Source organism: Ovis aries, chromosome 22, assembly GCF_016772045.2.
Source record: "Ovis aries strain OAR_USU_Benz2616 breed Rambouillet chromosome 22, ARS-UI_Ramb_v3.0, whole genome shotgun sequence".
Taxonomy (NCBI): Eukaryota; Metazoa; Chordata; class Mammalia; order Artiodactyla; family Bovidae; genus Ovis; species Ovis aries.
Window position 1 is genome coordinate 48571964 of NC_056075.1, and position 22516 is coordinate 48594479.

The window sequence follows — 22516 nt, forward strand, 5'->3', positions numbered from 1 at the left end:
CCGCCTGCCCACAGCAGCCCGTCTCGGCTCTCAGCCCTGGTCCCTGAAAGGAGAGGAAGGGACCAGGACCCCCTGGCTGGGCCGCCTCCCTGCCCCCCAGGGGAACTCCCTGCATGTTCACGGAGGGGTGCCCTGGGAGGCCCTCCTCCCACCTTCCCTGCCACCCACCCGTCGAGGGCACACAGTACCCCCTTCACCCACACCTGCGCAGCCTCGTCCTCATTTGAATAGGTGAGAAACCAAAGTCAGCTGCACAATTGGAGCTGGATTCCATCACTCAGAATTCAGTCACAACTTCTTTTGAATTCTTCAGCTGCCCTGCGGCAAAGGCTCAATGTTGATACTGAGATTAATCCCCAAAGAGCCCCTCATTTCTCTGCAGAGAAATTAAAGCTTGCCAGTTTTCCTTTTGCCTGTCCTTCTGACAGCTCTGTCAGTAATGATATGCCTTCTCCATGGCGTAATCCCTGTCCCACGGTAAAGAATAATTCATTAAGAAATTAAGGGCTTAGCTTCTTTCTGTTGGGTTGGTCATCAAAAGTTAGCTAAAATTATTTAACAGACCTCAGGGCTGTTTTAGACAAGCTCAAGAAGCCACATGGGTGGGGATCTTTCAGACTCACCGCCCCACACCCCTGCTTTAGATTTGCCCATGTTCCCAGTCACGTGACACCAACTGGACCCTCTCATGCTGGGCCCAGGATGGTGGGGCCGTGCTCCCTTTTAGACTTGCAGGAGCAGCGAGGTATCTGTTGATGCAGCTGGATGCTACAGAGGGCTAGCAGGCGACTTGGAAAGCTTCTGGAGGAACGCACGGGTGTTGTGGAGCTGGGTTGGAGAGGGGTGGGATAGTGTACCTATGCTGACGTGGTTTTATAGGCCGGTGGGGCGTGTAGCCTGAAATGGCGGGGATCTGAAAGTCACTAGCAGCTGGTCCCTTTAATGCCGCTGGACCGAAACCACGAAAAGAAGGCGAGGTTCGAGGGAGGCCTCTCATTGCCACTGTGGGCACACAGAGGGACACCCGCATTGGAAAGTGCCGTGTCATCTTAAATCTGATCACCCACCTCTCTGTTGTTTGGATGACGAGATTGTGGCCGCGGGCAGCCCTGGCTCCCGTGGGCCAGGCTGGTTCAGGCGACCAGCTGAGTGGAGTATTTCTGAGGGAACAGGGGAAAGAAAGGCCCTGAGATGGGGCTTGGGGAGAGGCAGCACGCTGGGAGAGGAGGCGCTTGGGGCTGGGGGTCGAAGGGAAGCAGGACCAGAGGCTCAGGCTTGATGCCCACACCCTTTTCACAGGGACCCTCAGGAACACGTCAGCCCCTTCCCTCCCTCCCCCCTCTTCCTTTTTTTTTTTTTTTTTACAGCCTTTCTCTGTATTTCCTATAGTGTTCAGAAACTGCTAACACCTGTTCAAAAGTCAGTTATCCAGGTTTGAGCTGAATGACAATTATTTGAATGGTAAAGGGTGTTAATGTATAATTATTCACATTCATACCAGGACATTCACAGTTTAATCATTTCTCTGTAGGCTTCCTTAAGTTTGAGCTTTAAGTCTTAGGCATAATTCTTTTGTTAAATAAGTTTCGGGAGCTCTAATTATTGGGAAGGTGAATACAAATACAATATGCCCAGGTGCAGCCGAGAGGCTGTTGAGCCTACCTCACCTGCACCAGCCTCGCCAGGTGAGAGCCTTGTCTCCCCGCAGCGGGTGAGGCCGAGGCTCGTTTCCGAGGGCTGATACAGTCCAATCTGCCAGCGAGATGAGCTGGAAGACTGTGTTCTGGTACGCTCCGGGCCAGCCGGGCCCTGCTCCTCTGGCCAGGCATGGACAGGGAGGGGCCCCCTAACCCTTCATGGAGGTCGTCTGTCCTCTGGACCCCTCTGTCCTCCTTGGAACTCCTGAGGACCTCAGAGAGCTTTGGATTACCAGCATTTATGTACATTGACCATGTTGAAAATTAAACCTGAGAGTTTTTTAGTGTATTAATTTATTCTAGAATAATAATAAATTCACTGTGTATTATCAAAGCTAATATGTTCATGTGAAAATAACTATTTTCCAAGATCAAAAACACAGAAAAGCAGCGCTGCTCTGCACTTTTGCCAGCCTCTCTAATTCTTGCCTTAGTGGAAGGCAGGCAGACTCTCAGAGCTGCTCCTGCACTTAATCTGTTTATCACACATCAGGTGGCTTATGGGAAGCTCTTCTATGTACTTGAGGGAGAATGAAAATTTAAAAGGCAAATAGCACCTCAGTGTTACTCTGATAATAGTGTTCACCTCACAGTCCCCCTAACTGGGTCTCTGGGACCCCGAAGCTCCCCAGACTGGACTGTGAGGACCACTGTTCTAAAAGTAAAAAACGCTTATTGTTCCTGAAAGTTGCCCACTGTCTCTCTGCACGCGTGCTCGTGCTCTTCAGGCGTGTCCGACTCTTGGCGACCCCGTGGACTGTAGCCCGCCAGGCTCCTCTGTCCGTGGGATTCTCCAGGCAGGTGTGGGTTGCGTGCCGTCCTCCAGGGGACCTTCCGGCCCAGAGGCTGAGCCCGTGTCTCTGCGTCTCCTGCATTGGCAGGAGGCTCCTTACCACTCGTGCCACCTGGGGCTCCCCCGTTGTCTCTCTGAGGAGTCGTAAGATTTGTGCTGTGTGTTCCTGATTTTTTTTTTTTTTTCATTTTTTTCTGTGTTCCTGGTGCGGCAGAGGTGCCATGCTCTCTCCAGGTGAGCCAGGCTCCTCTTCCCTTGAGTACCAGCGGACCACAGGCTCTGACTGCCTTTGTGCATGGTTTCAGTAGGCCCGCCCTTAGCTGGACAGTTACTCCAGGCTCACCCACAGGACAGAATCTCCCTCCACGCCTGTAATCTGGGCTCTCAGCAGTGCTTGGGACCCCAGAATCCCCACTGGGAACCCAGAGGCCGGTGCCATATTCCCTCACCTGGAAAAGGGAGCCCCAGGTCGGGCGCTTGCAGGAGGGGTAAGTGAAGGGCAAGGAGACCATATCAGCTGCCTGCCCCAGTTCCCACTGGGGGTCCCTTCTATTGAGGCAGCCCCCCTCATCAGCTGCCTGCCCCAGTCCCCACTGGGGGTCCCTTCTGTTGAGGCAGCCCCCCTCATCAGCTGCCTGCCCCAGTCCCCACTGGGGGTCCCTTCTGTTGAGGCAGCCCCCCTCATCAGCTGCCTGCCCCAGTCCCCACTAGGGGTCCCTTCTACTGAGGCAGCCCCCCTCATCAGCTGCCTGCCCCAGTCCCCACTGGGGGTCCCTTCTATTGAGGCAGCCCCCCTCATCAGCTGCCTGCCCCAGTCCCCACTGGGGTTCCCTTCTACTGAGGCAGCCCCCCTCATCAGCTGCCTGCCCCAGTCCCCACTGGGGGTCCCTTCTACTGAGGCAGCCCCCTTCATCAGCTGCTTGCCCCAGTCCCCACTGGGGGTCCCTTCTACTGAGGCAGCCCCCTTCATCAGCTGCCTGCCCCAGTCCCCACTAGGGGTCCCTTCTACTGAGGCAGCCCCACTCCTTCCAGGAAACATACCCACTCTTCAAGACCAGGCCCTCAGTAGTTGTGCCCCAGCATTTCCCTCCCATCTCCCTGGTTGCTGCCCACCATCCAATGCCACAGTTTTCTGCAGGCTGTTTTTGTCGTATGTTAGAAAGGCTGGCTTGGGGCTGTCCCCCACGGCCGCCACGAGGCAGCCCTCTTCGCAAGCCGGGAACGTCCCTTGGGTTTTCCAGGTGGAGTGTCTCACCGTCCTGACCAGCCCAGCCCAGACATACTGGCTGGCAGAGGTGTGTCTTTGTCCCTGGCACTGTGTCACTCCAGACGCCACTCCCAGTTCCATAGCAGACTGTCACAGGCCTCACGGTGTGTGCCATCCCCCATCAGGACACACCCCCCCTACCCCCGTGCACCAGGCTGACCCTCTCAAGTAGGTGTATTTGGTTCATGTGGTCTGACTTGGTTAGGCGTGTGCTGAGATGAAAATACCATGTTGATGCCTGAACCTTTGAGGTGACCTGTCAGCTTTTTTATTCTGTGCTTTTTCTCTGCTTCTGATAGGGTTGTGGAGGTCGTAGCTAACATAGCGGAATCAGTTCAGTTCAGTCGTTCAGTCGTGTCTGACTCTTTGCGACCCCATGAACCGCAGCACGCCAGGCCTCCCTGTCCATCACCAACTGCCAGAGTCTACCCAAACCCATGTCCATCGAGTCGGTGATGCCATCCAGCCATCTCATCCTCTGTCGTCCCCTTCTCCTGTCCTCAATCTTTCCCAGCATCAGGGTCTTTCAAATGAGTCAGCTCTTCGCATCAGGTGGCCAAAGGATTGGAGTTTCAGCTTTGGCATCAGTCCTTCTAATGAATATTCAGGACTGATTTCCTTTAGGATGGACTGGTTGTATCCCCTTGCAGTCCAAGGGACTCTCAAGAGTCTTCTCCAACACCACAGTTCAAAAGCATCAATTCTTCGGTGCTCAGCTTTCTTTATAGTCCAACTCTCAATCCATACATGACTCCTGGAAATAACTGAAATTTCCCTTAAGCAGTGTTCCATTTCATTTGGAATGAAATAGACATGTATTACAGCACATGGAAAGAAGAGAGTGTTTACAAGTCATCCAGTTCTGATGTCAGAAGCAGCTGTGGCTGATAGAAGTGAGGCTGGCACTCTGGAGGGCCAGCATCAGGGGACTCCTTCATGTTTGTAGATACAGAGGCCCCTCGGCATGTGCGGCCCTGGCCAAGCCCATTAGGAGCAGGGTGACCTGCTCTGGCCCCTCCAGAGGCCCTCTGCTGGGCTGCTGGTGCTCTGCCTGCAGGGTGTGGCACCAGGCCCCCTCGTGCCCTCGCTGTGCTGGATGCTGACCGCTTCCCTGTGGGAAGGCTGGGGCGAAGGCTGCTCTAGCAGCAGCTGTCCATCCTGAGCGTGTCTGAGAGCTGGTGGGGCCTCAGTGCCCCTCTGCCCAGCTGTTCTCGGTGCTTGCATCGAGACCGTGCTCCCTGACGGGGCCGCATCCCCAGCCGTGCCTGAGTCCAGCCGCTTGCTCTCAGCCGGGGGCCGTGCCTGCCTCTGCCAGCTGCTCTGTCACCCAAGTCGGGCTTGGCAGCTTGAGGTTGCTCTCAGGGTAAACGGTGCTGCTTGCTTCCCCCCAGCACTAGCCGCCCTCAGGCGGACTCAGGGAAGACCAGGCCCACTCCTCCATTCATCCCATAGATGCTCACTGGATGCCTCCTCTGGGTCAGCCCCAGAGCTCTCTGTTAAGGTGACCCCTCAGGCAGGCCCTTGCTCTGAGCTGTGTTGAGTGGAGGGCCCACCATGATGACTGTATTATTAATGTTGAGGGCAAACTTGTAGAGGAGAAAGACTAGGCAGAGAGTGTGACCTAGACTCCAGTGAAGTAGATATCTTGACCTTTAGGAAGAAACTCTTCTTTGGTTAAAGAAAAGGTGTCTAGAAAATGTGTTTCCTTCTATCTTGTCTTTTCAGAAATGTGGTAAAACTGAATTTTGTGGTTTACAGTGCTGTGGATTTTAATACATGTGTAGATTTCTGTAATTGCCGTCATGAGCAGGACAGGCGAGTTCCATCACCTTAAACGCCCCACTGCTGCCCATTTGCATCACAGGTGCCTCCCCGACGCTCGGCGGGCTCCGCTCTGTGCTGTCACCAGGCTTGCGGCACTGAGAATGTCATGGAAATGGGCTCAGACGGTATTTATCTTTTGAGCCTGGTTTCTGTGAATAGTTTAATACCTCTGAGATTCATCCAAATTGTTTAATGTATCTGTAGTTTATTCCTCTTAATTGTTGTATTCCACAGCATAGGTGTTATCTTCATGTGTTTGTTATAGCCATTCTAATAGGTGTGGAATGCTGTCTCATCATGGTTTTAATTTGCATTTCTCTAACAATTATGTTGAACATCTTTTCATGTGCTTATTTACCAAACCATCCTCCTTTGATGAACTGTCAATTCTTTTGCCCATCTTTTTAAATGAGGTTGTTTGTTTTCTTACTGTTGAATTTAAATGTTTTTGTATATATTCTGAATATAAGTCCTTTATTGGATATATTTCCAAATGTTTTCTCCCAGGCTCCAACCTGTCTTGTGTTTCTTAACACTAACTTTTACAGACCAGTTTTGTTTTGTTTTCATTTTGATGAAGTCCAGTTTACTTTTTAATTTATGGATTGTGTTTTTGATGACATCTGAGAACTGTTTGCCTAACTTTGGGTCACAAAGGTTTTCTCCTCTACTCTAAAATTTTCTTTTTTAGTTGAAAGTTTTATTTAAATGATTTATTTTAAATTAATTTTTTAAAGGTATGAGATTTAGGTCAGAGTTGAGTGTTTTGCATCTAGATACCAAGTTTTCCATCACCACTTTTTGAAAGTAATATCCTTTTTCCGTTGAAATGCTTTTTGCAGCTTTGTCATAAACCATTTGGACATTGTATGTTAGTCTCCTTTGAAAGTCTCTCTGTTTATCCCTTTATAAATTTCACATTATTTGATCTATAACAGCATAATAGTATGTCTTAAAACCTGCTGGGGTGATTTCTCAGCCTTTTTTTTTTTTTTTCCTTTTGCCTGTATCAAAATGTTTTGACTGTTCAAGTTCCTTTGCCTTTCCACGTAAGTTTTAGAATCATCTTGTCTATATCTTCAAAAAATACCCCTGGGATTCTGACTGGAATGGAAATAAATCAGTGGATCAGTTTTTGGAGAATTGAAATCTCTGTAATACTGAGCCTTCCTATCCATGAACATGGTATGTCTCTCAAATTATTTAAGTTTTCTTTTATAATACTGTCAATACGTCAGCATTTTGTAGTTTTCAGCATAAAGATCCTGTATACAGTTAGATTTAAATCTAAGTATTTCAGTTTGGTTGGAGCTATTACCAGTAACAGAGCTGCGAGTGGCTTTTGTGTGTTGACCTTGTGCCTGGTGACTCTGCTATATTCACCTGTTAGTTCAAAGCTGGTTTTGTTGTTGGAATGTTTGTTTGTTTTGATAGACTCTTAGGTGTCTTCCAGTAAGCAAATCACATTGCCTGTAAATGGGGACAGTTTTATTTCCTTCCAAAATATATTTATTTTCTTGTCTTATTGTAACAGCTGAAATTTCCACTGTGATATTGAATAGGAGTGGACATCCTTGCTTCTTTCTCAGTCTTGAGGGGAAAAGCATTCATCTTTTCACAGTTGAGTATTGTATTAACTGTAGGTTTTTTGTCATTACCTTTATTGGGTTATTCCAGGATGGCTGAGAGCTTTCATCATGAATGGATGTTGAAACTTCTTAAATTTTTTTCCTACCATGATTAATATTATTATGTCTTTTTCTTCATTGGGCTGTTAATATGGTGGCTCATATTAGTTCATTTTAAGTAGACTTTATTTTTTAGAACAGTTTTACATTTACCAAAAAAAAAAAAAAAAACCAATAATAATGATTGAGTTAGTACAGAGAGCCCACCTGTACCCACATCCATTTTGCCCTGTAACTGACCTCTTGTATTACTGATACACTTGTTAATGCAATGAACCAGTGTCGATATCTTACTTAACTAAAGTTCATATTTTATTCAGATTTCCTTAGGTTTAACCTAATGTCCTTCCATTTCGGGAGCCAATTTAGGATGCCGTATTAGAGTTGGTCATGATTTCTCCGTAGATTTCTCTTGGCTTTGACATTTTCTCAAGATTCTCCTTGTCTAAGATGACTTTGTAGTTTTCTAGAGTACCTGACAGGAATTTTGCAGAGTGTCATTATATTAGAATCTATATGATGCTTTTCTCCTCGTAGACTGGAGTTACAGAGTTATAGGAAACTGCAGAGGCAGAGTGCCATTTCATGGAATCAGGTCGAGGGTCCACACTGTCATCATGCTTGAACACTGTGGAGGTTGGCATTGACCTCTACCAATGTTAAGGTAGAGTGAAAGTCACTCAGTCATGTCCGACTCTTCGCAACACCATGGACTGTAGTCCATGGAATTCTCCAGGCCAGAATACTGGAGTGGGTAGCCTTTCCCTTCTCCAGGGGATCTTCCCAACCCAGGGATCAAACCCACCCACGTCTTCTAAACATTAGCTCATACTGAAATCTACATAGGTTTCTAATCCATTATTACATGGATCATTCTAGCCTCCTCCCCTTGCTTATCTGTATGCTCCTCCTCCATCAGAAAGAAACTGGCTCCCGTCTTCTGCCACCCATTTACTTAGTTATTTGAGCCCAGCATACTGCATCACAGTATTGGGGTTTTTATCCTGTGCTCCATGGGAAGCAGCCTTGTCACCCAGAGCACAGTGGGCAGTGCGGCCCCTTTTGCCCCAGTCTTACAGACTCCGCTTGTTTCCAGAGTTGCTTAGGTCACTGCTCCTCCTCCCACACACTCCAGTGGGGTTGGCATACATTTGCAGGATGGTTAGAGTCTCCTGAACACTTGCATTCTTTCCTGGGGGCCTCCATTCTCTTAAATATCTTGTCGCAGTTAATTTGTATACATTTCATGCATGTCTGCACGATTATTCCTCTTACAGAATGTCCACAGTGTCACCTAGTTGGAGTCATACAGCACGTCGCAGCCTTTTCAAAAAATTTTCCCCACTTAGCAGTGTGCCTTTACTATCCTTCCACGTCTTTCTGTGACTTGATAGGGCAGTATTTACGTGACTGCATAATACTCCACTGTATGGATGTTCCATAGTTTGTTTATTTATAAAAGGGCACCTTGGTTGCTTCCAGCTTTCGGCAGCAGGTGATAAAGCTGCTGTAAACATCCACGTGCAGGTTTTTGTGTGGACGTAAGTGTTCCAATCTGTTGAGTATAAACACCTAGGAGTGCAGTCACTCGTTGGTGTGGTAAGCTTCTGTTCAGCTTCGTAAGTGAGAAATCAGCAAACTTTCTTCCAGAGCAGTTGTTCTGCTTTGCATTTTCATCAGCAGTGACTGAGTATCCCTCATCCTCACCAGCAGTCAGTACTGCTGAGGGGTTTTTTTTTATCGGTTGGTTTTTAGCCATTCTAATAGTATCTAATCGTATCTCATGTTAACCTGTAACTCCCTAATGACAAATGATGTTCATCATCTTTTCAGATGGTTATTTGTCACCTGTATATCTTTTTTGGTGAGGAGGTGTCTGTTAAACTCTTGTACTTAATTGCTCAGTCTTGTCTGACTCTTTGCAACCTCATGAACTACATAGCCTACCAGGCTTCTCTGTCCATGGGGTTCTCCAGGTGAGAATCCTGGAGTGGGTTGCCATGCCCTCCTCCAGGGGGTCTTCCCAAGACAGAAGACTCACTCCCTGGCGCCGCTCGTGTAAAGCCCAAGTTAAACTCTTATCCACTTTATAATTGGGTCATTTTCTTGTTGAGTTTCTAATAATTCTTTGTGTATTTTGTATACAAGTCCTTTATCAAATAGATATCTTGCAGATTTTTCTTTCAGCTTGTAACTTTTCTGTAAGGTATCTTAACAGCATCTTTCACAGAGCGAAAACTAATTATGATAAAGTTCAACTTACCCACTTTTTTCCCTTTCGTGGAGGTTTTCTTAGTTTTGCCTCTTAGATTTAGGCCTGTGACCCACTTTGAGTCAGTTTCTGTAGAAGGTACATGGTCTGTCTAGATTCATATTTTGCATGTAGCGGCCCAGTTGTTCAAGCACCATTTTTTGGAAAAATTATCCTTTTTCCATGGACTTGCCTTTATTCTTCTAATTCTCTTCCATTGATCTGTGTATTTTCTCACCAGTATATCCTATCTTGATTAATGTAGCTTTATAAGAGATTAATTTTTCAAATATTGAATCAGCCTTCCATTCCTAGGACAAACTCCACTGAATTTTAATGTCTTATTTTTGATATATTTCTCAATTTGATTTGGAAGTACCTTGTTGGGAATTTTTGCATATATGTCCATGAGAGATCTTGATCTGTGCCTTTCTGCTTACTTTTTTGATTTTGGTATTTGGATAATTACAGCCTCATAAAATGCCTTAGGAATTGTTCCCTTCTCTGTTAGTCTGAAAAGGTTATGCTGAATTGATCTTTTCTTTTAAATGTTTGATAGAATTTTCTGGTGAAATTATCTGGCCCTGTGATTTCAGAAGATTTTAAACTGTGAGTTCAAGCTCTTTGATAGTTACAGGACCTGCAGTCACCTGCTCCATCTTTGTTGGGTTTTGGTCGTTTGCCAGTTTTGATAAATTGATCTGTGCATCTGTGATATTGAGTACTGCACACAGATTTTTTTGTAGGAATTATTTTTATCAATTTAATGTCTATGAGGTCAGTAGTAACATCCCCTCTTTAATTTCTTATGGTGATAGGGGTTTTTAATAAGTCTTGCTAAAGATTTACCAGTTTACCTTTTCAAAGAACCCGGTCTGGGTTTCATGCATTTTACTCGATCAGTCTTTGTTTTCCGATTCACTGGTTTCTGTCATTACCTTTATTATTCCTTTCCTTCTTCTTTGGTTTATTTTTATTTTCTTTTTCTGGTTTCTTAAATTGGAAGCTTATTATTGTTATGGGCTTCCCTGGTGGCTCAGATGGTAAAGAATCCACCTGCAATGCAGAAGACCCAGGTTCAGTCCTTGAGTTGGGAAGATCCCCTGGAGGAGGGCATGGCAGCCCACTCCAGTGTTCTTGCCTGGAGAATCCCACGGACAGAGGAGCCTGGTTGGACCATGGGGTCGCAGAGTTGGACACGACTGATCAACTCAGCACATTATGGTTATGTTTTATACTATCATTAATTCGAGACCTTTTTTCTAAAATGTGCATTTAATGCTATGAATATCCCTCTAAATAGTGCTTTAGCTGAGTCCCGTAGTCTGTGATAGGCATTTTCAGTTTCATTCGGCTCAGTTTTGTTTTCTTTTCCTTAAGACTTCTTCTGTGGCTCATAGATTGTTTAGAAATAGCGTATTTACTCTTCAGATATTTGGAGATTTTCCTTTCCCCTTTTTCCATTGTGATCAGAGAAGATCATCTATCTAATCCCAGCTGTTTTCAGCTTGTCGGTGTTTGCCTTATAGCCCGGAACGTGCCGTGCCTCACTCGGTGCCCATGTGCATCTCAAGGGTGCAGACTCTGCTGGCACTGCGCGTCCCGTCTGCGCGTCCCGTCTGCGCGTCCCGTCTGCGCGTCCTGTGAGCTGAGACGCATTGGCTGGTGGTGCTCTTTCCTTTCCGCAGCCTTGATTTCCTGTCAAATATTTCTGTCAGTTACAAGAGAGGAGTAGTGAAGTCTTCAGGTATAATTGTGGGTTTGACTGATAATCACTTCACTTTTGTCAGCTTTTGCTTCGTGTGTTTGAACCCTGTTGTTAAGGTGCGTAAGCGCTTAGGCTTGATGTGTCAGCCATTTATTTCACTTCATTGCTATCTTTCTTCTTCCACTTCATTACTTTATTGTCACATAACATTATCTGATTTCCGTCTTCTCCCTCTGCTTTTCATCTTCCGTTCCCCCTTCTTCCCTTCCTTTGGAATAGTTGAGCATTTTTTACGTTGTCATCTGTTTTTCACCATATCATCTCTTACAGTTTCTCTGGTGGCTGCTTCAGGGATTATAATACTTACATACATCACTGTCACAGTCTAACTGGAGTCAACGTTTCACCACCTTAACGTGGAATATAGAAGCCTTAACACCACGGAGCTCTTTCAACTTTTGCTGATGGTTTACACGTGCATCCACTGAAAATCTTATCTGTTGAGGTCATGGTTTTACTTTCAGTCATTAAACATATTTTGAGGAACTCAACAGAAGAATAGTCTGTGGTATTTAGCCAAATAGTTACCGTTTCTTTTGTTCTGCTTTTATCCCTAATGTCCCATGCTTCCCTGTGGTATTATTTTGCTTCTTCCTTGAAGAGCTCCCTTTAGCTTTTTAGGTCTATTGGCAATGCATTATTGCTAGGTTTTTTTTTTATCTAAAAATGTCTTTATTTTAACTTCACCCTTGAAGGATTTTTTTTCAAAACGGGATATAGAATTCTGAGTTGATGGTTCTTTTCTCTCAGCACTTTTAAAACTGCCATTTTGCTTCCTTCTGTCCTCTGCAGTTTCTGTAAAAATTCTACAGTCATTCACACATAGTTTTCCCACAAATAATACGCCATTTTTCCTTGTTTTCCAGATTTCTGTCTTCATCCTTAGATTTCAGCAGCTTCTTGATGGGTTTGGGAGTGGATTTCTTTGGGATTGTCCCTTTGCACATGGCTGAGCTTCTTAAATCTGTGGTTGTATATCTTTTGCTAAATCTGGGCAATTTTTAGCTATTATTTCTTTGAATTTTCTCTTCTACACGACACTTTGCTTTCTCTCCTGGAACTCCAGTAACACACATGTTAGGCCTTCTGGCTTTTCCAGCACGTCCCCGAGGCTGTCTTGGATGTTGTTGTTTGCTTTTGGCGTTCTTTCCCGCCTCTCGGGTTGACCAGTTCTGCTGACTTGTCCTCAGGCCGGTCGGCTCTGCGTCGGGCACCTCCAGTCTGCCTAGAAGCCCATGCTGTGCCGTTCTTCCTTTTTGGATATTGCATGTTTCAGTACTACAGTCTCTGATTTTTCTTCGTAATTTTCATTTTTTGGAACCTCTTTATATTTTCACTTGTTCCAAGGGTATCTTCCCTTCTCACAGCACTCTTATCGCAGACCCTGTGAAGCTGTCCTCAGTTGATGTCTACCAGGTCACCGCATTGTGCAGTTTGGGTGTCTCACAGGTTTGCTAATCGCACCTCGGAAAGCCTGGCGGGGCAGCGGTTGTCAGGAGAGTCTTAGCTTCCATGTCTTCTTGGCCACTACAGTTGATGACTGTCTTTTCCCAGGAAGGCTGAGGATTTCCTGACTCTTCATGTGCTGAGTGTTCTGGACCTTATAACCTGCTCATTTTGAATAGATGTTCTGAGATCCCAAGTCTCATGTGAGTCCTGTGGGTAACGCTGATATTCATGTTGGCGAGACCCTTGACCTGGCTGGATGCAGCCCCTGAGTCCTGGCCAGGCTTCTGCGGCTGCGCTCTCAGTGTCTGCGCCCTGCAGCCTCCGCGGCCTCCTCAGGGCTGCCCCCCGGGACCATAGCAGGGGCTCAGCCTTACCTCCGTTCTCAGTCTTGCGTTTCACGTCGGATCCACCCGCCCACCTCCTGGTCTGGTGTGGTTTCCCAGTCCCCTCTTCCTCCACAGCCTCGCTGGCCCTCTCCCCCACACTCCTGCAACTGCACGGGCCTCTGGGGCCGGGCAGCAGGAGCAGAGAGATGGGGAACGCAGGGGGCCCGGCCGCCTTTGGGCCCAGAGCCCTTCTCCTCAGAAAGGACATTTCTCCTCAGAGCTCTCAGCACCTGCCGGCCCCCACCATTGCCACCCGCTGCACACACTGCAGGATTGCCTGGGGCCAGAGAGTCCAAGACAGTAGCCCTGGGGGGGCTCCCCCCTCCTCAAGGCAGAGAGGGCTCCTGGGCTCCATCTGAACTGACACCACCTCCAGGGTCCAGGCCGCAGTCCGTCCTGTGTGCATGCAAAGTCCCTTCCGTCCTGTCTGACTGGGTGACCCCTCCCCACCCCCAGACTGCAGCCCCCCAGGCTCCTCTGTCCATGGGATGCTCCAGGCAAGAATACGAGAGTGAATTGCCGTTTACTTCTCCAGGGGATCTTCCCCATCCAGGGATCGAACTTGCGTCTCTGAAGTCTCCTGCATTGGCAGGCAGGTTCTTTACCATTAGTGCCACCTGGGAAGCCCACAGTCAGTCCTGGCTGGGGATTTCTGAAGTAAACATGGTAAACAGGCGCCTCATCGCAGTGCGTCTGCCAGTTCCTCTCCCCAGGCCTTTCCTCCCCACGGCGCTGCGCTCTGTGCCCAGGCTTCATGGAGGCACTCAGTAGCGTGTGCTCACCCATCCCGTCGCTCTCGTGGCCTCCCTCCCGGGCTTCTTCCTGGGAAGGTCATCTGGCTGCTTTGATGCTGCGCAGCGTCAGGTCACATTAGCCGATTTGCTCTTGAAGAGCACGTGGTGTGAGAGCTCTGCTGGATCCGCCTGATGAGAACCTGGTGCTCACTCCAGGGTGCTGCGGGCTCCCCTGTGCCAGAGCCCAGAGAAGGCTGGGTCTGGAGAGCCCGCGGAAAGCCGGAGCCCTGTCAGGTGGCCGTGGCCCGGCGTGGGCACCAGGCTCGGTGCTGTGCAGGGCGCCCCACAGGCAGGCAGCGTCGCCAGCAGCCCAGCCCACGGTGCCCCATCCAGCAGCCCAGGAAGGGGGCTCTGCGAACAGCCGTCACCAGGGTTACGGCAGCGGCGGCGGCGGGCCCGAGCAGCCACCCAGGCTGAACGGGGAGTGCCCAGGCCCCTAGGACAAGGCGGAGCCAAGGGGCAGTCCTGACCCCCCCGCCCAGAGTCCCAGAGCAGGCTGGGGACGGCGAGGGAGAGGAGCGCCTGGAGTGTGGCCCTGGGGGCCGCGGCCTGCCCTGCGTGGGGACCTTCACAGGAGAGAGAGGCAGTGGTTCGGTGGTTGCCCCTTGCTGCTGCTGTTGGTCAGTCGCCAGGTCGTGTCCAACTCTTTGTGACCCCATGGACTATGGCACGCCAGGCTTCCCTGTCCCTCCCCGTCTCCCAGAGTTTGCCAAAGTTCATGTCCATTGCATCAGTGATGCCATCCAACCCTCTCATCCTCTGTCATCCCGTTCTTCTCCCACCTTCAATCTTTCCCAGCATCAGGGTCTTTTCCAGTGAGTCAGCTCTTCACATCAGGTGGCCAAAGTGTTGGAGCTTCAGCTTGACCATCAGTCCTTAGGGCCACCTGAAATGATGGTCCCACTGCTAAAGATTTATGTGGTCACCTCACCAAGACTCTTGAGTCCCTTGAATTGCAAGGAGATCCAACCAGTCCATCCTAAAGGAGATCAGTCCTGGGTGTTCATTGGAAGGACTCATGTTGAAGCTGAAACTCCAATACTTTGGCCACCTGATGCGAAGAACTGACTCATTTGAAAGACCCTGAGGTTGGGAAAGATTGAGGGCAGGAGGAGAAGGGAACGACAGAGAATGAGATGGTTGGACAGCATCACCGACTCAATGGACATGAGTTTGGGTAAACTCCGGGAGTTGGTGATGACAGGGAGGCCTAGTGTGGTGCGGTTCATGGGGTCGCAAAGAGTCAGACACGACTGAGCAACTGGACTGAACACCTTCAAGAGAGTGTGTTTTCCACATTATGTTCATTTTTTTGAGCAGATTTTTTTTTACTACATTTCAGAATGATATTCAACAGCTCACAGTGTTGCCTACCCCCAGTGTTGCCCCTCTCTTTTGGAGAAGTGGGGCTCAGGTCTAATTTTTGCACAGGTCCAGGGCAAAGGCATTGACTCTGAGAGCTGCTTAAGACTAATTAATGCATTTGCTCCCTACAGGGTGGATTGAGTTCCAGGTTTAAAAAAAATAATAATGTGCTTGATTGCAAAACACTGCATTTTTTCAGCCATTTGTTCTAATATATTGCCGGGCATGTACAAGATGAGAAGCGGTTTCCTGTGAAAAATTGACGATGAAGCCGAAAATGTTTGTTAAACTCTGGGTCCACACACGGGCTTGTAATTGTTTCATTATACAGCGCTTCTGCCCTTGGAAGGAGAGGCGCTCTGTGACTTGGCAGTAACCCATCAGAGTAGCCCCAGGGCTGGCACTCCATGAGGGCAGAGGAGCGGACATGGCTCCTCGGAGCCGCTCCGTCTCCAGTCCCCTTCGCACGCAGCCCTCGCTGTCCCTGCCGGGTCAGTAGGTCCCAGGTTGCTCTCCCAGGCTGCTCTCAGGACAGCCTAGGCAGCATCCTCTCCCCGGGCCAGAGCAGGGAAGACAGAGCCGGCAGCTCTGCTCTCGGAGGAAGGCTGGAACCTGGCATTGGCGTCTTGCAGTATTGACTTGAGCTGCTTTTATTGTTTCTTTTTCAAGACAGCTGTCCCTGAAACCTCTTTTCTCCAAGTTACCACCAAGCTGCCTTGCTATTCTTTTTCCTTCCTTTTATTTTTAAGTTAGGCACAACAGTGGTGACAATAATAATGATTAACAGTTTGATTTCAAAACGCTTTCTAAAGAAATCACAGTAAACAAAGTCTGTTTGCCTAAGGAAACCCTCGCAGCAATCAGCTAGTCACACAACCGCGTGTGCTAATGAACCCAAAGCTGTTAATGTGGTTTCTTCAGTTAAATTGATTCATGAATTTTGAAGAGAACATTATCTAATGAATTTTCTTTGAATAGAAAGCAATTAAAAGGACAAATCAGTCTGATTAACCCCAAAGTCACCCTCCTGCCACAAACGGTGCAGAGTTTGAAATTATATCATAAAAAACTAGAGCACATTCGCTATCTTTCTGCCCTCTACTAATCCATGTAAATTAATGAACAACAAAGTCAATTTCTTCGCTGACCCTTTTCTAGTATCACCTGGATTATGCTGATGTTTAATTTGCTTAATGTTATAATAAAGACTAAACAGATTTTTTTCCCAGTGAAGTGATTATCATTCCTTTCAGTTAAGAAGTGATTTTTATTATTTAACACGCGTGTAAGGGTGTGTTTCCTTTAAGAACCAAATCGCACTTGGCCAGCTTGGCATGAAGTGTAATTAGTGCTGTTCTGGACCCAGGATCTGCCCGTGGAATCCTTCCCTTTGTCGCTGTGTCGGGCGCTCCTGCCCTCGCCTTGGAGAGGGGGGTGGTGGACAGCTCCCTGTCCCATGCTCGCGGGCACGCGTCTTCTGGGGAAAGATGAGAGGCCTCGAATGAGACGGCCCGGCGCGTGCCCACCTCTGCAGTGCCCTGCCCACCTGGGATCCCTCTGAGCCACAGCCAAGGGAGGGGCTGTCCTGTGTCCTCCTCTTCACCCTTCACCCCTGCAGCAGCTTGACGTGACTGCTCATTAAAATGGGGGTAAGGCTGTTTTATCTTTGCAGTTCTGCTCCTTGCAGATGCCTGGAGCCAAGGTCACCGCCAGCCTCGTGGGCCGTGGTGTCTGGCATCCTCAGCCTGCTCGCTCTTGGGTGTGGAGGCTAAGCTAGCGTCAGACCGTGGTCCAGCCCACGGCCTCCTTTTCCTTCTGCATCCCAGCTGTAGTCGAGACTGAGCAAGCAGTACAGAGCTTCCAAAGTTGGTGCGCACTCAGGGCCTTCTATGTGTGAAGTGAGCCATGTGCCGACCCACACCCGCGCGGGCCCCAGGAGAGCGCACCGCAGGCCCACGTGGGGCTCTGGGGAGGTGGGAGGGCGAGCCATCTGTGCTACCCGCTGGCGAGGCCTGTGGAGGTGCTGGCCCGCCCTCGGCTCGCCTCCCGCGCGTCCTCCTCGTCAGTGACGTGGTGGCAGGACCCCGTGCGGAGCTGGGTTTTAATTAAGTCACACCTCTGTGTACGCTGTTGCGTTTTCTCTTTCAGGGCTGGCAGCTATTTGTATCTTAGCTGTTGGAGCCGTTTGTCCCAATAACGTCATTTGCTTTCTCCCTTTCAGAGTCATTCACCAGACAGGTGTTATGGAAGCTGCTGAAGCTTGTGAAATTCGGAGAAACGGTTTCTTACCAGCAATTAGCAGCCCTGGCGGGCAACCCCAGAGCAGCGCGGGCCGTGGGAGGAGCCATGAGGAGCAACCCTGTGAGTGTGTGGCCGCGGTCAGCGGGGTGTCGGGGCGAGTGTCAGAGGCAACCTGGGCTGCTGGGGAGGAGAGGAGGTGTTCACGTCAGGGCCTCTGGAAGGGGGTCGTCCAGTCTCGGAAGGCTGTGGTGTGGGCCTGGCCAAGGCCACACTCGCCTGAGGACCCTGCAGGGGGTGGGAAGGGCACCCCATCCACACAGCAGCTCGGCCTCTGGGAGCCCTCACACGATTGCACGGGGCCCTGGAACGTCTCCGGTGTCGTTAGTCTGCAGTGCCCACCAGACCTGGGCGCTGTGGCCCCGTGACACGCTCTCCAGACCCCAGTGCTGTCACTCAGGGACAGCCTCTCCAGACCCGGGCGCTGTCGCCCTAGGAGGGTCTCTGCAGACCTGGGCGCCATCGCCCTGGGACAGTCACTCCCTGAAGCGGTAGGGACTCTGTAACATGGTGGGAGAGTGCCATCCAATCAGGAAAAGCCAGCAGATGGTCACATCGCGGGGCGGGGAGCTACTCCAATACGGTTTCCGTCCATGCTCGCTGGGGAGAGGCGGGGTTTGCCCAGCATGGCCCGCGGCCCCCTCCCCTCAGCTGGTGGCCCCGGGACAGGGCCGGTGTTTTGAGAGGGCGGCCACTCGGCCTTCCACACAGAACCGCACCGTTGTGGGCGCAGGGGCGGCTCCTGTGGGTGGCGTGAGCTGTTGTAGTGTCCGTTTGCCTGGAGAAGAGTCTGCGTCCGTGTTAAACACCCCAGACTGTCAGGAGCAGTGCGCGGCAGATGACAGCACCGCCACCTCGCAGGCCGCGAGCCCCGCGCGGCAGGGGCTGGGGGAGTGGGTTGGTGTCGTGTTTGCCTCTCTCGTGCTTCCATCGCAGCGTCCCCGTGTGTCAGTCACACACGCCATCTCCACAGGCTGCAGGCCTCGTTTGCGTGGCACACGTGGGTGACCCTGGATCAATTTCCAGGGGTAACTGTTGAGGCTTCCCAGTGACGCTGACGTGGCTCCTCTCCTCTGGAGGCCCCCGCCTTCTCCCAGGTCACTCTGTTAGACAGTGTGACCCCACCCCGTGCTGTGTGTCCACGCAGGGCCTCTGGGTGAGCTCTGGAGGTGCCTGCTCCCTGCATCCCAGGGTCCCCGAGCTGTGTAGAAATTCTCCCGTCTGTCTGCACTCCATTCATGCCCTGGGGATGCTTGGTCCTTCTGCTCCTCTCCCTGAGGGCCTTCCCCTCCCTGAGGCTGGCCTTTCATCCCAGCACTGCCTGCCCCCTCGGCACGTGCAGCCCCGCTCACTGGCGTGCACAGCAGCCCACACCTGCCCCTCGTGACACCCGCAGTTCCCCACTTTCTGAAGTGGCCAGGCCGTGGCTGCTGGCGACAGCGCGTAAGGCAGCATTCAGAAACCTTCACTGTCCTGCAGGCAGCAGGACTGCCTCCTCCTGCTGTTGATCTCTGTGACTGTGTCTGCTCAACTGTGGCCCCAGCCCCTGACATCTGTAAAGCAGGCTCTCACGGGGCCTGAGACGCTTCTGTCCATGCAGTCCCTGTCCTGACGTCCCCATGGGCGCGTGCCCAGGTGGCCTGAGGACACGGGGAGGATCCTGCCTGCACCGTGGCCCCTCATGGTGGTGCCGTCCCATGACAAGGGTGGTGCGGTGGCTGTGAGCCACTGGCCTTGCCCTGGGCATCCCTCTGTTGCAGGGCACTGCCTGGCCTCACACAGGAACCCCAGCCTGACCAGAAAGTTGCAGAGGACCCAGTAGATGCCTCCAGGGGTAGCTCAGAAGAGCTGGGGTGCTCCCGGAAGGAGACAGCCTGCGTGCCTTGCAGCTGGGCCAGCTCAGCAGAGTCAGCCGTGCTCAGAGGTCTTTGGATCATCCATAGAGCAGGCTGAGGGGTCCTAAGGGGACCCAGGTAAGTGAAGGGATAAGGGGCCGACCCAGTGGACACGTCCCCCTTCTCATGCCGACGGCAGAGTCCAGCCACAGAGCCACACGTGGGCACAGGGAGTGTGGCCTGGAGATATACGCAATGAAGCCATCTCTGTGTTCAGGAGGAGCGTGACAGACAGATGGACGCAGAAGCTGCAGGACACCCTGGCGCTTATGGTGCGCCCATTCCATGTCCGGCAGTAAACAAGGACGCGCCGGCCCCCGTGATGGCCTGTGCTTGAGGCGTGGGCTGCTCACCTGCAGACTGAGGGGTGGTGTCTGCTGCTGGGGGGGTTTCAGCCCACCCCAGGCCCTTGGTTTTTCCAGAATTTTCCATGAATGGATTAATAGCCCAGGTGTAATGACTTGGCAGCCCTCCAGAATGCCCTGTCCCAGACCCAGCCCTGGGGCGGCAGTCTTCTGGTGAGGCAGGTTGACAAGGGCTCACACCCTGCCTGATAAAGCCCCTTCCTGTTCATCCTCAGAATTTGCTAAATGCAGTTCAGAAGCAATCAATACTTGGCAGAGAGTTTCCCCACCTTTTCCTAAACAAGTGCATTCCTGAGGAGTTCGTTTATTCGCAGATCGCCACGAGCCTCAGTGACCCCCGAGTCTTGTCCTGCCAGTCACCCAGATGGCTGTTGATAAAGACTTAGCTTCATGTTCTAAGTGTCAGGGCTGTCAGTGGGGCTGAACCATTTGACCAGAAGAAAAAAACGCGCAGGGAGCTATTGATTACAGCTTCTCAGTGTCACTTGTTCACCAGGATTTAGGTATTGATGAGGCCGCAAGTGAAAACAAGCTCTTTCCCTTGTGGGCTGCTGCCCACAAGAACAAAGGCAAAGCTGGAGAAAATATTCAGCCAGCACCAGAATCAGAGGGATTCCATTATTGATTGAAAGGCCCCTTCATGTTATTTTTGTTGGAGACAAATCTATGGGTTTGGAAGTTTTATAGCATTCGAGAAAGGGTCTGTGTAAGTGATGGATTCATGTATTGGATGAATTAGATTTCACAGCGTGAAGATTTCAGTGCAGCCGTGATATTATGAGCTGCTTGGTTATTGATGAAGATTACATCTCATGCAGCACAGGCTTTAAAGGAGAGGGCATGGAGGGTGTGGATCCTTTGGAATGTCCTTAGGGCCACAGTGAAGTTTAGCAGGTTTCATTATTTTAACAGTCTGGAGCCTGCCACTGAAATTGGCACGAGCAGAAGCAGTGTTCCCGTTTCTGGAGGTGAGACTCGTGTGTGTTTGGTCAGTCACCAGTTCCCATCAAAGATGAAGACTGACCGTAGCTGTCTCTGTAACTGCTACTCCAGGCCACCAGGCTGTCATCTGCATGGTGCTTAGAAAGAGAGGGCCGCGTTACACACTCACAGTCCGTAGCTTGTTGGGCAAGAGGGAAGAAAAGCAGAGCTTGTGTGTGAAGTCTGCTGTTCGGGAGGAAAATTGAACTGGGGCCGAAATATTTATAAAACTAAATTGAATTAGTGTCTACCTCCTTATCAGTCAAAAACTTGAATTGTGTATTATCTAATCGTGTCCTCCCAGCAATTATTAATGTGACTACTGTATCTGTTCCTGAAGTTTCCTGTTCCCCCCAGTTGTGTGCTGTGGGCAGGCCCCCAGTGTGGCCGCTTCTCGCTTGGTCAGACTGTGCGGGGGAGGAAGCCCGAGCCCTCCTCGCAGGGCTAGAACTCCGCAGACAGCACACGTCACCATGGCAACCCAGACCCCCCAAAATCCGAGTCAGGGCTGGTCTGTGAGGCACGGGAGGTCAGACGGCCACCTCCGGGCCCTGCCTCTGTGGTCCCCCGGGGCGGCGTGCAGAATGCGGGCCTCCAAGCAGCTTTCGGACCCGGACGAGAGGCTCGCTGCACCCTCAGGTTGGGGAGTCTGGCCTGGGCTCCACGGAGGGCGTGGAGTCACAGCATGCATGTCAGGCATGTTCTCCCTGCCGTGTCCTTACTGAGCAGCGTGTCCCGGACAGGACAGGGCCAGGAATCCAGCCACCCTCCTGGGACAGGGGCCACCCCACAGAGGGGCGCCCCTGGCAGGAGTGTGTGTCGGGTGCCAGCGGGCGGCAGCCTGCTCCACCCGCAGTGAAGGCCTCGGGTGAGGGCAGAGATGACCTCCCGGGGGAGCAGAGGCGCCTGCTTACCTTGGGCGGAGGCCCCCCACACGTGGGGTCTCTGAAGCGCCCAGCTCCCCACCCTGGCCTCACTTCAGACAGGACCCCCATGCCGGGGGGCAGGCGGTCCCTCTGCCGGACTCTGCAGGTGCTGGGCAGACATGCTCCTGCCTTCCTCCGAGGACGGTTGCACAGAGAGTCGCCCTCCCCTTGAGGGTGGGAGGGGCCAGACCAGCCCAAGAGCCCCCCTCCACCTGCAGTCAGAGCCCCGTGCAGACAGCAACCCTCACCTTCAGGAACGGACCCGGTGGGGCTGCCAGGGGCCACCAGGAGGGCAGAGTCCCTCCAGTGGGGTCACCGTGAGGAGCGTGGGGCAAGGTGGGACTCGCCTGTGTGGCTGCAGGAGGGGCCACAGCCCCTGCCAGAGCCGCGTCCAGCACCTGTGGGCCCCGCCGTCCGGTCCAGTCCACTCCGTGGGGCCTTGCGCTACCGCAGGTCTGTGTGCGGCCAGCTCCGGGCCAGTCAGCGCTGTGCCAGCCCGCCTGCCTGTCCAGCCTCCTGGGAACTGGGCCTGCCCCTCCCCTGGGGCTGGTGCGGCAGTGTCATGAGCTGCAGCTGAGCCTCTCTGGGAGGTAGTGCTGGGCCCGTGTTTCCTGGTGCGTCTCAAGGACGCTCAGCACCTGGGCGGCTGTTGCCCCCAGGATCCTAGCAGTAGAGCCTTCCTGACTGTCGGGCGGTTCTCCGTGCTTGTGTTTGCTTTCATTGTGAAGTGCCCTTGCTTTCTGTGGAGCCGCCCTGCTGATTCAGGCAG

At 51.2% G+C, this 22516-nt stretch overlaps 1 protein-coding gene across 7 annotated transcripts in view; it reads left to right on the forward strand.

Annotated features, from left to right (window-relative positions):
* The window catches only part of MGMT (O-6-methylguanine-DNA methyltransferase), a 273109-nt gene that overhangs the window by 242354 nt on the left and 8239 nt on the right, over window positions 1–22516 (forward strand). For all 7 annotated transcript variants that reach the window (XM_042238454.2, XM_060404831.1, XM_027960175.3 and 4 more), the window contains one exon: window positions 17504–17643. In XM_042238454.2, coding sequence (XP_042094388.1) covers window positions 17504–17643 — 140 coding nt within the window. The remainder of the gene's footprint in view (window positions 1–17503; window positions 17644–22516) is intronic.